This window comes from Indicator indicator, chromosome 22 (genome assembly GCF_027791375.1).
Source record: "Indicator indicator isolate 239-I01 chromosome 22, UM_Iind_1.1, whole genome shotgun sequence".
Classification (NCBI taxonomy): Eukaryota; Metazoa; Chordata; class Aves; order Piciformes; family Indicatoridae; genus Indicator; species Indicator indicator.
The window spans coordinates 17,993,589-18,007,646 of NC_072031.1; the positions used below are offsets into that span (position 1 = coordinate 17,993,589).

At 57.2% G+C, this 14,058-nt stretch overlaps 1 protein-coding gene across 2 annotated transcripts in view; it reads left to right on the forward strand.

Annotated features, from left to right (window-relative positions):
- UBN1 (ubinuclein 1) overlaps positions 1-8,316 on the forward strand; it is a 32,867-nt gene extending 24,551 nt beyond the window's left edge. The window contains exons 15-17 of one of the 2 annotated variants that reach the window (XM_054391199.1): positions 2,392-2,644; positions 2,953-3,042; positions 8,264-8,316. In XM_054391199.1, the coding sequence (XP_054247174.1) occupies positions 2,392-2,644; positions 2,953-3,042; positions 8,264-8,316 (396 nt within the window). The remainder of the gene's footprint in view (positions 1-2,391; positions 2,645-2,952; positions 3,043-8,263) is intronic. The other variant, XM_054391200.1, reaches the window with a different exon arrangement.
- The last annotated feature ends 5,742 nt before the right edge of the window (positions 8,317-14,058 follow it).

A 14,058-nucleotide genomic window follows, 5' to 3' on the forward strand; every position in this document is an offset into this window, starting at 1 on the left:
TGGAGCCAGCTGGGGCTTGGGCTCTGCTCCCAAGGAACAAGGGACAGGACAAGAGGAAATGGCCTCAAGGTGCCCCAGGAAAGGTTTAGTTTGGACATGAGAAGAAACTTCTTCACTGAAAGAGTTGTCTAGGCCTGGCCCAGGCTGCCCAGGGAGGTGACTGAATCCCCATCCCTGGAGGTGTTTCCCAGAGGCAGAGATGTGGTGCTGAGTGCCATGGCTCAGCCCCAGCCTTGATAGAGTTAGAGAATGGCTGGACTGGAGGAGCTGGAAGGGCTTTACCAGCTGCAGTGGTTCTGTGATTCCCTGAGCCCATCAGTTAGTTGTTAATTAGCTCCTGTTACCCCTTTTCTCCACACCAATTGCCCCTGGCAGGAGGCTCTCATCGCCACCTTCCTGCCCTGCTTGCTGTGGTTGTTCTCTCTGACTCCCTTCTCTTGCTCCCAGTGCCTCCAGTAACCTCCTGAGGTGATGTTTGGAACCCTGCTGAGGGACCCATCATGGAGCTGAGGGGCTGAGTCCATTGGGATTTGCCATCCTAGAGAGGCCTCCAGGCTGGGCTGGTGTTACTCACTCAGTGTTTGTCTTGCTGTGGGGGCCTTGACTTCCATCTGGGCTGAGAGGAGAACCCTCCCCAGTGCTGTGGGCTGAGTAGGTTGGTAGCTGCTTGGGGGACCATGGAACTGTTGAGGCTGGAAGAGACCTTTGAGGTCATCAGGTCAGAGTGGGTTGAGAGCAGCCCTGAAGAAAGAGCCTTGGGGGTGCTGGGTGCTGAGCAGCTCCCCAGGAGCCAGCAGTGCCCTCCTGCAGCCCAGCAGGCAGCTGTGTGCTGGGCTGCAGCCAGAGGAGTGTGGGCAGAGGGCAGGAGAGGGGATTCTGCCCCTTGGCTCTGCTCTGCCCACACCTCACCTCCAATCCTGCCTCCAGCTCTGCTGTCCCCAGCAGGAGAAGGACTCAGAGCTGTGGAGTGAGGCCAGAGGAGGCCACAAAGATGCTGCAAGGGCTGGAGCAGCTCTGCTGTGAGCACAGGCTGAGGGAGCTGGGGGTGTGCAGCCTGCAGAGGAGAAGGCTCCAGGGGCACCTCAGAGCTGCCTGCCAGGACCTGAAGGGATCCTGCAGGAAGGCTGCAGAGAGACTTTTGCTGAGGGGGTCTGGAGCCAGGCCAAGGGGGAATGGTTTGGAGCTGAGGCAGAGCAGGGTTAGAGTGGAGCTGAGGAAGAAGTTGTTGAGTGTGAGGGTGGTGAGAGTCTGGCACAGGCTGCCCAGGGAGGCTGTGGCTGCCTCCTGCCTGGGGGTGTTGAAGGCCAGGCTGGATGAGGCCTTGGGCAGCCAAATCTAGTTGAGAGGTGTTCCTTGTCTTCATTGGGAGCTGAAATCATTCCCTAGTGGGCTCTGTGCCATGGCAGAGATCTCAGGTGACATCCAGGGTTACACCAAACTTTGGTGCCTTGAGCTGTCAGCAGTGATGTGGTGACCAAGAGAAGCAGGAAGCATCCTCCTTGGAGCTCCCAGGCAGTGTGTGAGCTTCTCCTTGGCTCAGTGGAGGCACACTTCCAGGGTAAGGGAGTAACAGAAGGCAATCCAGTGTGGTCAGGTTGATGGATCCAGCAGCTGGATGTCCTGAGAATCTCCTGATGGCCTCAAGAGCTGGCAGCTCTTGGATGCCTCCTGCAAGGAGGAATTCATGGATTCATGGAATGGGTTTGGTTGGAAGGGACCTTCAAGGTCATCCAGTGCCAACCCCTGCCATGGGCAGGGACACCTCCCACCAGCCCAGGCTGCTCAAGGCCTCATCCAGCCTGGCCTTCAACACTTCCAGGGAGGGCACAGCCACAGCCTCCCTGGGCAACCTGTGCCAGTGTCTCCCCTCCCTCACTCCAAACAATTTCTTCCTCCTCTCCACTCTCCCTCTCCCCTCTCCCAGCTCCAAGCCATTGTCCCTCATCCTGGCACTCCCAACCCTTGTCCAAAGTCCCTCCCCAGCTCTCCTGGAGCCCCTTCAGCTACTGGAAGGCTGCTCTAAGGTCTCCCTGGAGCCTTCTCTTCTCCAGGCTGCACAGCCCCAACTCTCCCAGCCTGTCCCCACAGGGGAGCTTCTCCAGCCTCTGATCATCTTCATGGCCTCCTCTGGCCCCTCTCCAGCAGCTCCAGGTCCTTCCTGTGCTGGGGGCCCCAGAGCTGGAGGCAGTGCTGCAGGAGGGGTCTGAGCAGAGCAGAGGGGCAGAATCCCCTCCCTGTGCTGCTGCTCTCCTGCTCTGGCTGCAGCTCAGCACACAGCTGGCTCTGGGCTGCCAGCTCAGAACTGCTGAGCTCTCCTTGCTGTGCAGAGCTTTCAGTGGCAGTGACTCTGATTTTCCCCTCTCCTAACTGCCCTTTTCCTTTGCTTTGCAGAAAGTAACCAGTGGAGCTGTGCTGCTGACGAGCTCCTCCTCCTTGAGTGTGCTGGCTCCATCCTACAAGTCCAACAGTCCAAAGCTGCCAGCTGCCCTCAGCTCCACCCCCTTGGGTATCATCTCTCCCATTCATTCCTTCCCTCTCCATGTCATCTCCTTCAGCTCAGACTCCTCCCCCAAAGCAGGAGTCTCCAAGGATGCAATAGTTACAGGACCTGCTCCAGGAACTTTCCACCACAGCCTGGGCCACAGTGAGTATCCTGCTGCTCACCCCTGGGTGCTGTTTGTGGCTGTGCTGGCAGCCAGCACCATGCCAAGGCTCTGCTGTGTTACCCCCTTACAGACCACCCCTCCTCCTCTTGCTCCTGCTTCCTGCTGTGCTTCCTACATTTATACCTTGGCCACATCCCTGGGCGCGAGCCCAGCATTCCCAACGGCTGGAAGCTGAGCCATAGGCTGACTGCTGCAGCTGCTCTGCTCTTGTTTCTGTGCTTGATGTGGATTTTTTCCCCTGTTTTTTTTTGTGCCCTGTCCTTCCTTTGTGTTTCTCTCTCTCTAGGTCTCCTAGCTGGCTTGCACTCCAGCCCCCACCACGCCGCACCGCTCCCACACTCTGCCCTCTCCACTCACTTACCACAGCCTTTGCCAGGTAACTCCCCAGACAGTCCTCCCTCTGCCTTCTGCCATCTCACTTGTCCCCTGGAGCAGCAGAATTTTAGGGGAGCATCCAGTCCAACCCCCCTGCCAAGTGCAGGGCACACAGGAACCCAGCCAGATGGGGCTTTGAAGTCTCCACACAAGGACACTCCACAACCTCTCTGGGGAGCCTGCTCCAGCCCTCCAGCACCCTCACACCAAACAGGTTTCTCCTCATGTTGAGATGGAACCTCCTGGGTTCTACCTTGTACCCACTGCCCCTTGTCCTATCACTGGGCACCTCTGCAAAGAGCCAGGCCCCTTCTTGCCCCCTACCCCTCAGATATTTACAGACATGGATCAGATCCCTCTCAGCCTTCTCTTCTCCAGACTAACCAGCCCCAGGGCTCTCAGCCTCTCCTCACAGCAGAGTTGTTCCAGTCATCCACTGTCCTCTTAGCCTCCACTGGACTCTCTCCAGCAGATCCTTGTCCCTCTTGAACTGGGGAGCCCAGAACTGGACTCAGTATTCCAGGTGTGGTCTCCTGAGGGCAGAGTAGAGGAGGAGGAGAACCTCCCTACACCTGCTGGATACATTTCTCTTAATGCACCCCAGGTGCTTCTTCCTGGAGAAGGCATAACAAAGTCATTGTCCACACTGTCCAACCTGGGCTGTCGCTAAAGCCCTCCCTGAGGTACCCAGTGAGGTGTAGCCCTCCCTGTCCTCAACTGGTTAGGTCAACCAGGCCAAACTGGTGTGTTGGTAGAATGATGAGCAGGAGCCTACAAGAAGTGTGGGCTCTGGAGGTGCTCAGCTGTGTTGTGGAGATGGGTGGCCTCCAGCTGGAGAAGCTGACTGCTCCTGGCATGGGTGGGTGGACATTGCCCTGGGGAAAAAAAACACTCTGCTTGGTTGGGCCCAGAGAGTGGGGGGGAAGGGAGTTAGCTCCAGTTGGTGGCCACTCAGCAGTGCTGTTCCCCAGGGCTCAGTGCTGGGGCCAGGTCTCTTGAATGTCTTCAGCAATGATCTGGGGGAGAGCATGGAGGCAGCCTCAGGCAGTTTGCAGGTGACACCAAACTGAGTAGCAGAATTGGTCTGCTGGAGGGCAGGAGGCTCTGCAGAGGGCCCTGGCCAGGCTGGATCCATGGCTGAGGCCAATGGGATGAGGTTCAACAAGGCCAAGGGCTGGGTCCTGCCCTGGGGTCACAACAACCCCAGGAAGGCTCCAGGCTGGGGGCAGAGTGGCTGCAAAGTGCCCAGCAGAGAAGGGCCTGGGGGTGCTGGGTGCCAGCAGCTGAAGAGGAGCCAGGGAGTGCCCAGGTGGGCAAGAAGGGCAGCAGCAGCCTGGCCTGGAGCAGCAATGGGGTGGCAGCAGGAGCAGGGCAGGGATTGTGCCCCTGGGCTGGGCACTGGGGAGGGCACAGCTTGAGTGCTGGGGTCAGGTCTGGGCTCCTCACTCCAAGAAGGACATTGAGGGCTGGAGCAGGTCCAGAGAAGGGCAAGAGAGCTGGGGAAGGGTCTGGAGAAGAGGGCTGGGGAGGAGCAGCTGAGGGAGCTGGGGGTGTTGAGCCTGGAGAAGAGGAGGCTGAGGGAGACCTCATTGCTCTCTGCAGCTCCCTGAGAGGAGGCTGGAGCCAGCTGGGGCTTGGGCTCTGCTCCCAAGGAACAAGGGACAGGACAAGAAGCTTCAAGTTGCAGCAGGCTGGATATTAGAAGAAACTTCTTGCCAGCCAGGGTTGTCAGGGATGGTCCAGGCTGCCCAGGGCAGTGGTGCAGTCCCCATCCCTGGAGGGGTTCAGGAGCCAGGCAGATGTGGTGCTGAGGGCTGTGGCTTAGTCAAGGACCTGTCAGTGTGGGGGTAATGATTGGACTCCATGACCTTGAAGGTCTTTTCCAGTCTGGGCTGTTCTGTGATTCTGAGAGTGCTGGGCACTGGTGGAGAGTTCAGAGCTGCTTTGCCTCCTCTGCTGGGACAGGTTCTGATGGGTGTCCAGTTGAGTAGAGCAGTGGAAGGAAGGTACTGGCAGCCCTCAGTGGTGTGCCAGAGCCTTCCCTCCTGCTTGTAAACTCAGTTGCTGGGGAGTGAGGTGATTTGGTTTGGTTTGACAAGTAGACATGGAGGTGAGGACTGGGGCAGTGTGACTGGGCAGGAGTTCTCTGTCGTGTTGTTGAGGGAACTCAGAGTGGTCCCTTCCCAGCTGCTGATGGGGCTGAGACAGAAGAATTTGGCTGGAACAAAAGCAGTTTCTATTGGGTTGCTGCTCTGAAGCTGGACATGGTGCCAGGAGCTGCAAGCAGACAAAAAGTGACTAGGAACAAGTGAGGACAAAGTGACCTTGGAGACAGCTTCAGCAGGGACCTCCTTCTTCAGGTGGTGTCTCACACAGACTGGAGATGGAGCTTCTTGCAGAGCAGCACAGCTGGTAAAAGAAGGTAGCAGATGTTGAAGTGACCACCAGCATCTTAAACTGAGACCCCACCTGCAGCACTGCCTCCAGCTCTGGGGCCCCCAGCACAGGAAGGACCTGGAGCTGCTGGAGAGGGGTCAGAGGAGGTCGTGAAGATGATCAGAGGGCTGGAGAAGCTCCCCTGTGGGGACAGGCTGGGAGAGTTGGGGCTGTGCAGCCTGGAGAAGAGAAGGCTCCAGGGAGACCTTAGAGCAGCCCTCCAGTAGCTGAAGGGGCTCCAGGAGAGCTGGGGAGGGACTTTGGAGAAGGGCTGGGAGTGCCAGGCTGAGGGACAATGGCTTTGAGCTGGGAGAGGGGAGAGTGAGAGTGGAGAGGAGGAAGAAATTGTTTGGAGTGAGGGTGGGGAGACACTGGCACAGGTTGCCCAGGGAGGCTGTGGCTGTGCCCTCCCTGGAAGTGTTGAAGGCCAGGCTGGATGAGGCCCTGAGCAGCCTGGGCTGGTGGGAGGTGTCCCTGCCCATGGCAGGGGGTTGGCACTGGATGACCTTGAAGGTCCCTTCCAACCCATTCCATGATTCCATAAGCTGTGGCTGGGTGCCCAAGCAGATGGCCACAGCTGCATGGCTCTGCCTAGGGGCTGGGAGGACTCTGCTATGTTGGGAGCTTGCTCCAAAGGCCCAGGAGCTGTTGGTGACCATCAGGAGGCCTCTGACCAGGGAGCATTCAGGGCCTGCTGGTGTGCTGCCAGTGCTGTGCTGGGTGGTGGAGCTGGCTGGCTGCTGGTGCTGTGATGGTGTTCTGGCTGCTCCCTGCAGAGGTGTGAGCTGCTGCCCCTGAGCTCTTGCATGCAAGGCTCTGGCCTTGGCCTGCAGAAGAAGCTGTTCTGCTGCTGCTGCCCTGCACATCTCACTGCCCCCATTTGTTCATCACAGCCTGAGGATGCTTTTGGGGTGCTCCTGGGGAACTTCTCCTTCCAGAAACTTCTTTTGTTTTCTTTTCCTCTCTTCTGTGCCTTTCTCTTATTCCTCCATGTCGGTTCCTTCAGTAGTTAGGTTCCTGGGATCCTTCTTCCTAGCAACGGGCATCTAAAACCTTCCTGACAGCAGTGAAGGTGTAGCAGTTGGTGTCATCTCAAAGCACCTCTAAACACAAGGCCCTGTGCAGGTCTGGTTTCCTAGCTGGTGGATCTGAGAGAGGGGCACAGGCTGGTGGCCAACCAGGAGCCTGAATCTGTGCCATGATGATGGGAGGCCACAGGAGACCTTCAGACCCACATCAACAGGGGCCAGCTCTGCATTAGGTGCTGAACATCTTCCAGCTTCACAGCCAAGTCCTGAGGTGCTGGGACCAGGCTGCCAAGGCAGTGCTTTAAAACCTGCAATTAACTGCTGATTAATGACCTGCAGTTTGCATCCCCCCTGTGGCCACAGGCAGGCAGAGCTGTGGGGATCTGGTTGGATCTGGTCACAGTGGTGTTCCCCAGGGCTCAGTGCTGGGGCCAGGTCTCTTGAATGTCTTCAGCAATGATCTGGGGGAGAGCATGGAGGCAGCCTCAGGCAGTTTGCAGGTGACACCAAACTGAGTAGCAGAATTGGTCTGCTGCAGGGCAGGAGGCTCTGCAGAGGGCCCTGGCCAGGCTGGATCCATGGCTGAGGCCAATGGGATGAGGTTCAACAAGGCCAAGGGCTGGGTCCTGCCCTGGGGTCACAACAACCCCAGGAAGGCTCCAGGCTGGGGGCAGAGTGGCTGCAAAGTGCCCAGCAGAGAAGGGCCTGGGGGTGCTGGGTGCCAGCAGCTGAAGAGGAGCCAGGGAGTGCCCAGGTGGGCAAGAAGGGCAGCAGCAGCCTGGCCTGGAGCAGCAATGGGGTGGCAGCAGGAGCAGGGCAGGGATTGTGCCCCTGGGCTGGGCACTGGGGAGGGCACAGCTTGAGTGCTGGGGTCAGGTCTGGGCTCCTCACTCCAAGAAGGACATTGAGGGCTGGAGCAGGTCCAGAGAAGGGCAAGAGAGCTGGGGAAGGGTCTGGAGAAGAGGGCTGGGGAGGAGCAGCTGAGGGAGCTGGGGGTGTTGAGCCTGGAGAAGAGGAGGCTGAGGGAGACCTCATTGCTCTCTGCAGCTCCCTGAGAGGAGGCTGGAGCCAGCTGGGGCTTGGGCTCTGCTCCCTAGGCTCAGGTGATAGGAGAGGCAATGGCCTGAAAGTGTGCCAGGGGAGAGGGTTAGGTTGGAGAGGAGGCAAAATGTCTTTGCTGCAAGAGTGGTCAGGGACTGGAAGAGGCTGCCCAGGGAGGTGGTGGAGTCCCCATCCTTGGAAGTGTTGCAGGAAGGTGTGGCCATGGCCCTTGGGGCCAAGGTTTGGTGGCCATGGTGGTGCTGGGTTGGTGCTGGACTGGATGCTCTGGGAGAGCTTTTCCAGCCCAAACCCTGCTCTGGGTGGTGTCACCCTGATGCATGCTGTGGGTTTCTCTCTGGTGCAGCTTTCCACATGAAGCCAAAGCTGCTTTCATCAGCATGAAATCATTTCCCCAGTGAGAAGAACTTGCCTCAGATGCTCAGCCTTTAGGTCCTTTCTCACCTGCTCAAGGAACCATTCCCCTCTTCAGTGTGAGACCCAACTGCAGGCTTCCCCTGTCCCTCCCTCCCTGCTCCTAGGTGCGGAAGCCAGGCTGCTCCCAGCTATGTCTCCAGTCACCTCCCCTTCCCGCCTGATTCCTTGGTGCTGGAAGAGAGGAGCAGATCTTTCTGGGGCAGAGGGATCTGCCCCCCCCCCCCCCCCCAGCTGCCTGCAGCCCCCCAGAGCCCCTTCCCACTTGCTTTTACTTCCCTGCAGATGCTCCTCAGCTGCACGGCAAAGGCTCCGGTGCCCAGCAGCGCAAGTTGTGACGTCTGCCTGGCAGGAGGGGAGCAGCAGCACACTCACAGCCACCCCGGAGGAGGGCACCAGCTCCTGGGCTCTGGGCACCAGCTCATGGACTCTGGGCACCAGCTGTGTCTTGGCTCTTGGCTGAGCTTTTTGTTTTGTTCTCATTTCCTTTTCTTGCCTCCTGACAACTGCAGAGACTGAGCCATGCCCAGGGGTGCAGCGGTGCCTTCGCTCCTGGGGGCTTGCAGAGCTGAGCCCCATGCCAGGGGGCACCTGAGGCTGTGCCTAGGCTGAGCCCCATGCCAGGGGGCACCTGAGGCTGTGCCTAGGCTGAGCCCCACACCAAGGGGCACCTGGAGCTGTGCCTAGGCTGAGCCCCATACCAAGAGGCCACCTTGGACCAATGCCTAGGCTGAGCCCCACACCAGGGCCCCCCCTTGAGCTGTGCCCTCAGGAGAGAAGCATTCTGTAGCACCTTTCTTTTGCTGCTGCCCCTGGAGCCTTCCCTGGCGCTGGCAGCAGCTGGAGCTTGCTGGGAGACACAGGAGAGCTTTGTCTGCTTGGATTGATTCCATCCCAGCTGGATCTGCATCTGCATCTGCCAAGCAGCTCCATGGCTGGTCACCTGCTTGGTCTCCCAGTGGTGGGGATGGAAGAGGCTTCTTGCTTCTGCTTGGGACTGAGCTGGGGGATTCCAGCACTGGAAGTGCTCTCTGAAGGCATTTGACTTTTTTTCTCTTGTACTATATGACTCTGCTCCACTTCATTGGAGGACTTCACATTTCCTGTGTGCTGAATGGAACCAACCACCTGATGTTCCCCTCAGGAGGAGAGAAGACTTTTTAGAGAGACCCTTTTAGATTTTGACTTCTTGACCCCATTGACTTCTTTTTGGAGAATTTGACTTCTTTTGGATGATTTGTTTGTTTCTTTCTTTCTTTCCTTCCCCCACCCCCCCTGCTCACTTTTATCCTCCTTGCCCTCAACTGCATTGGATTGAGGGGGACACTTTTCTCAGCATGCCACATCTAGAGGAAGACAAAATCCCAGTGCCTTTTTTTCTGGTGGAGCAAGAATGGACCTAGTGAAGACAGATTTCAAACCCTCTTTGGTGTGCTCCTCAAGCTGTTTTTTTTTTTTTAGTCCTTCTGTATTTAAAATGTCTCCTGGTTTATTTAACAGAGCTTTTGATGGTTGCACAGCAAAAAAAAAAAAAAAACAAACAAACAAAAAAAAAAACCAAACAAAAAAAAACAAACAGCAAACCAACAGAGCTGCACTTGTCTGGACTTCAGTGGTGTCTTGGCGGCTGCAAACACAGCCAAATCCAGCAGGAGCACCAATTCCTATCCCAGTGTGTGCAGGTGGGTTCCACACCCTCCCCTTAAAGCCATTCTTTCCCAGGGCCATCAGTCAGGATCTGTTTGGTGGGCAGAGGGAATCACAGAGTCACAGCAGTGTCAGGGCTGGAAGGGACCTCAAGGCTCAGCCAGTTCCAACCCCCTGCCATGGCCAGGGACACCTCACACCACAGCAGGTTGCTCACAGCCACATCCAGCCTGGCTGCAAAAACCTCCAGGGATGAGGCTTCCACCACCTCCCTGGGCAACCTGTGCCAGTCTCTCACCACCCTCCTGGGGAACAACTTCCTGACATCGATCTGAATCTCCCCAATTCTGCTTTTGCTCCATCCCCCTGAGTCCTCGTCCTACCCCACACCCTCAAGAGATGGAATGGTTTGGATGAACCAAAGGGAAGGAATTCCAGAGGCCAACCTTCCTCTCCTGGCTGATCTCTGCCCTGGGGGGTGTGCTTGTCTCAGCTGAAGGCCCAGGGACCCCCCCTCCCCCTTGGGGTGTTCTGTGGCTTTTTAACCCTTGGACCTAAAGCACTGCCCCTGAGCTGCCCCTGCCCACCACACTTAGCTGCCTTCCAGCTGAGCTCTGTGGGCTTGGAGTTTGGTTTTCCAGCTCTTCCCCCCTCCCCAACCCCATCCTGCCTGTTCTCAGACCCTCCCTTCCTCCAACCCCCAGCCTAGCCTTGCATTTTCAGCCCTGCTCCTCCTGGCCTTTCCTGGTGTTCCAAGGGAGAAGCTGCCTGTGGGGAAGGCTGCTGCTGCCACTGAGCATGCCAGCAAAGAACTGCTTTGAGTTCCTCCCCTCCCTCAGCTTGGGTAAGCTCCAGGCTGGACTTGTTTGCAATGGGAGCTGGCAGATGATCATTGCCCAAGCCCAATGCATTCTATTGTGGGTTTGTTTCTTGGTGTTTGATTATTATTTTTGGCCTCTTAAGGAAGCAGCTTAGCTGTAACCTTTTGTTTACAGAGAAATAAATAAATAAATACATACATAAATCCCTAGGTTGTAGCAAAAGAGCCAAAGACAGAACTCGTGGTACTAGAGCTCAGCACAGCAGTTACTGGTGGACTCTGAGCAGTGGATGGAGGTCTACTGGAATGAGGACCTCCAAAGGGTACTTTGCAACCTTCACCTTGCCTGTGGTAGCTGAGAAAGAGCCTCCCAAGCCCTGGCAGGACAGGGGACTCCCAGTGGGTGACTGGAGGTTACTGCTTCTCCTCCCTCTCTTTGCTTTCAACTTGAAGTGCTGCTGCTGGGCAGCACCCAGAGCAGAATGCCCTCCTCCTAGGAATTTAGCAAAGCCTCTTGCCTCAGGGAAACGTTTCTTTGGTGGGAATTCTGTGGGATATTTGTTTGCCTTGGGGTTTGGTTGGTTTTTTTCTCTCTCTCATGTCTCTGTGTGCTCTAAGGAGTGAGTGAATGATGTGGAGTGGCAGCAAGGCAGGACCAGACCAGCAGCTGCTGAGGAGCTGGGAGCCTGGCACCTCTGCCTCCACCAGGGGCTTTGTGGTGGTATGGGGAGCAGAGGACATCCCCCCCCAGCCCCAGTCCTTGTGGCTGTCAGAGGTGCCCTTTCCTGCTAGATTCATTTGGGTTGTTCTCTGGTGTGTGGTGGGACTGTCTTGCTGCAGGGGATGGGATGAAAACTCTTCACCTTGTACAAAGCAACTGAATAAATGGTTTCAAACTTTCCAGAATTGCTTCTCCTCCATCTCCTTCCCTCTGCTCTCCTGGCTTTGGTTGTGGTTTCAGCTTTGGGTGATCATCTCTTGGTGAGGGAAGAAGGAATTCTTTCTTCACTGAAAGCTCTTCCAGGGGGAGCAGCCCACAGCTGGCTCTAAGCTGTGTCAGGGTGGCTGAGTCACCATCCCTGCTTGTGTTTAACAGTCATGGAGGTGTAGATCCAACCTGGAGGTGTTCCAGGCCAGGCTGGATGAGGCCTTGAGCCACCTGGGCTAGTGGGAGGTGTCCCTGCCCATGGCAGGGGGTTGGAGCTGGATGAGCTTTAAGGTCTCTTGCACTGTGATGATTCTGTGGAGCTTGGGGCTATGGCTTAGTGGTGGACTTGGCAGAGTAGGATTAATGGTTGGGCTCCATGATCTTGAAGATCTTTTCCAACCTGAATCATTCTATGGTTCTGCTGTGGGGGCAGAGTTGCAGCTCCTCATTCCCTGTGCTCTGCTGATGCTCCAAGTTGGCTTCTGCTGGAAAGGGCATGGGGGGGTCAGACCTGTGTGCTGCCCTGACCTAGAGCAGAGCTGATCCTGCCAGGGCTGTCCCTGCCCAGCTCTGTCCCTGCTCTCTGAGGCTCCTGCAGCTCAGGACAGCTTGGCACAGCCAGGGGCTGCTGCTAGCAGGGAGGAGCTGATGGGCAGAGCTCCTGCCAAGGGCTGGGCTGCAGGAAGCCACTGCCTGAGACTCACTCCTGGGCACACCAAGGGCACTGCCACAGCTTGTGCCACAGCTTGGGGGGCAGGAAGGCAGAGGTGGCAGCTGTGGGGAGGAGCAGACAGCACAGGAGACCCTCAGCTGCCCACCAAGGGATTGCAGCCTATGGAGGGCATCTTCAGGGGAGAGCTGAGGGATCCCCAGGGTCAAGCCTCTTCTTCAGTGATCAGTGTCCCAGGGGGACTCTGAATGTTCTGCCTTTGATCGCAGACCATGAGTTCCTGAATCTGATTCCCACCTGGATCCACTCTGGGACTTGCCCAGTGCCTGCCCCCAGCATCAGTGGTGCCAATGGTGCCATCAGGGGTTGGGCTCCATAGTGGTTTGTGTCTCTGTGTCTCTATCCCATGGCATTGTTCTTGTTTCCAGCCCAGCTGGTTCAGTTTCTTTCCCACCCCATCAGTCTCTCTCCCTTCTTCCCTTTCACTTCCCACTGGGAAGCAGAGGGACTCACAGAGGGCATCTGGCACTCATTTAGTGGCCAGCCCAGCCCTGCCCCTTGGCACCCTGGAGCAATGGTGTGACCCTGTGGGATCCTTGTGCTCACAAAGGTACAATGCTGATGCCAATTCCCAGAGCCAGGATGGATACCAGGGAGTGTTCACAGCTGCTCTTGGCCTCAGGATTTCCTGGGATTCATCTATCAGCCAAAATTTGGGAAGAAGGAACTGAGCATGCTCCAGACATGGCATCCCCTGGCCCCATCCCAGCATCATTCCCTGTTTTCCTGCAGCTGCAGTCACTTCAGTGCAGGTCACTCCCATCCCGTGCTGCCCATCAGTCCAGCTCCAGCACTGCTCCAGCCATTTTCCTCCTGGAAAACAGCAACCAGGCAAAGCAAGGAGGCTCCTTCCTTAGCTTTGGCTCTGAATCCACAGAACCCCAGACTGGTTTGGGTTGGAAGGGACCTCACAGATCATCCAGCTCCAACCCCAAGCCCCTGCCATGGGCAGGGACACCTCCCACCAGCCCAGGCTGCCCAAGGCCTCATCCAGCCTGGCCCTGAACACCCCCAGGCAGGAGGCAGCCACAGCCTCCCTGGGCAGCCTGTGCCAGGCTCTCACCACCCTCACACTCAACAACTTCTTCCTCAGCTCCACTCTAACCCTGCTCTGCCTCAGCTCCAAACCATTCCCCCTTGGCCTGGCTCCAGACCCCCTCAGCAAAAGTCTCTCTGCAGCCTTCCTGCAGGATCCCTTCAGGTCCTGGCAGGCAGCTCTGAGGTGCCCCTGGAGCCTTCTCCTCTTCATCTAACCTGGCCTTGAACACCTGTGCCAGTGTCTCTCCCCACCCTCACTCCAAACAATTTCTTCCTCCTCTCCACTCTCCCTCTCCCCTCTCCCAGCTCAAAGCCATTGTCCCTCATCCTGGCACTTCCAACCCTTCTCCAAAGTCCCTCCCCAGCTCTCCTGGAGCTCTTCAGGTACTGGAAGGTTGCTCTAAGGTCTCCCTGCAGCCTTCTCTTCTCCAGGCTGAACAGCCCCAACTCCCCCAGCCTGGCCCCACAGGGGAGCTTCTCCAGCCCTCTAGGACCATCTCTAGGCAAAGCTCAGGAGGATGCTGTCAGCAATAAGGAGTCTCTCACCTGCTGCCTGGACCCACTGTGCTTTTATTGGGTGCTGTAAATAGAATTCTCCCCCACTCCCCATCCCCTCACCCAGGTGAGGAGCCCTGGAGCTCCATGGGACTCCCACCAGTAAAAACCAGCATGGATGGCTTGGAGCCACCAGGTGAGCAAGCTGTGTTCTGAAGGCTCCCTGCTGTGGGTCACAGCTGCCTCTTGGGCTTGGCCAATCTCTTCATGGACTTCCTGGTGACCTCTCTGCTATGGGAATGCTCCTGTCCAGGTCCAGGGCTGATGCCATCAAATGCCACCCGCCCCACACGTCCCCAGCAGCACACGCAGGTAGGTGGCCTTCAGGTCTTGCCGTGGCCGTCCTGGATGGAGGTGTGTGG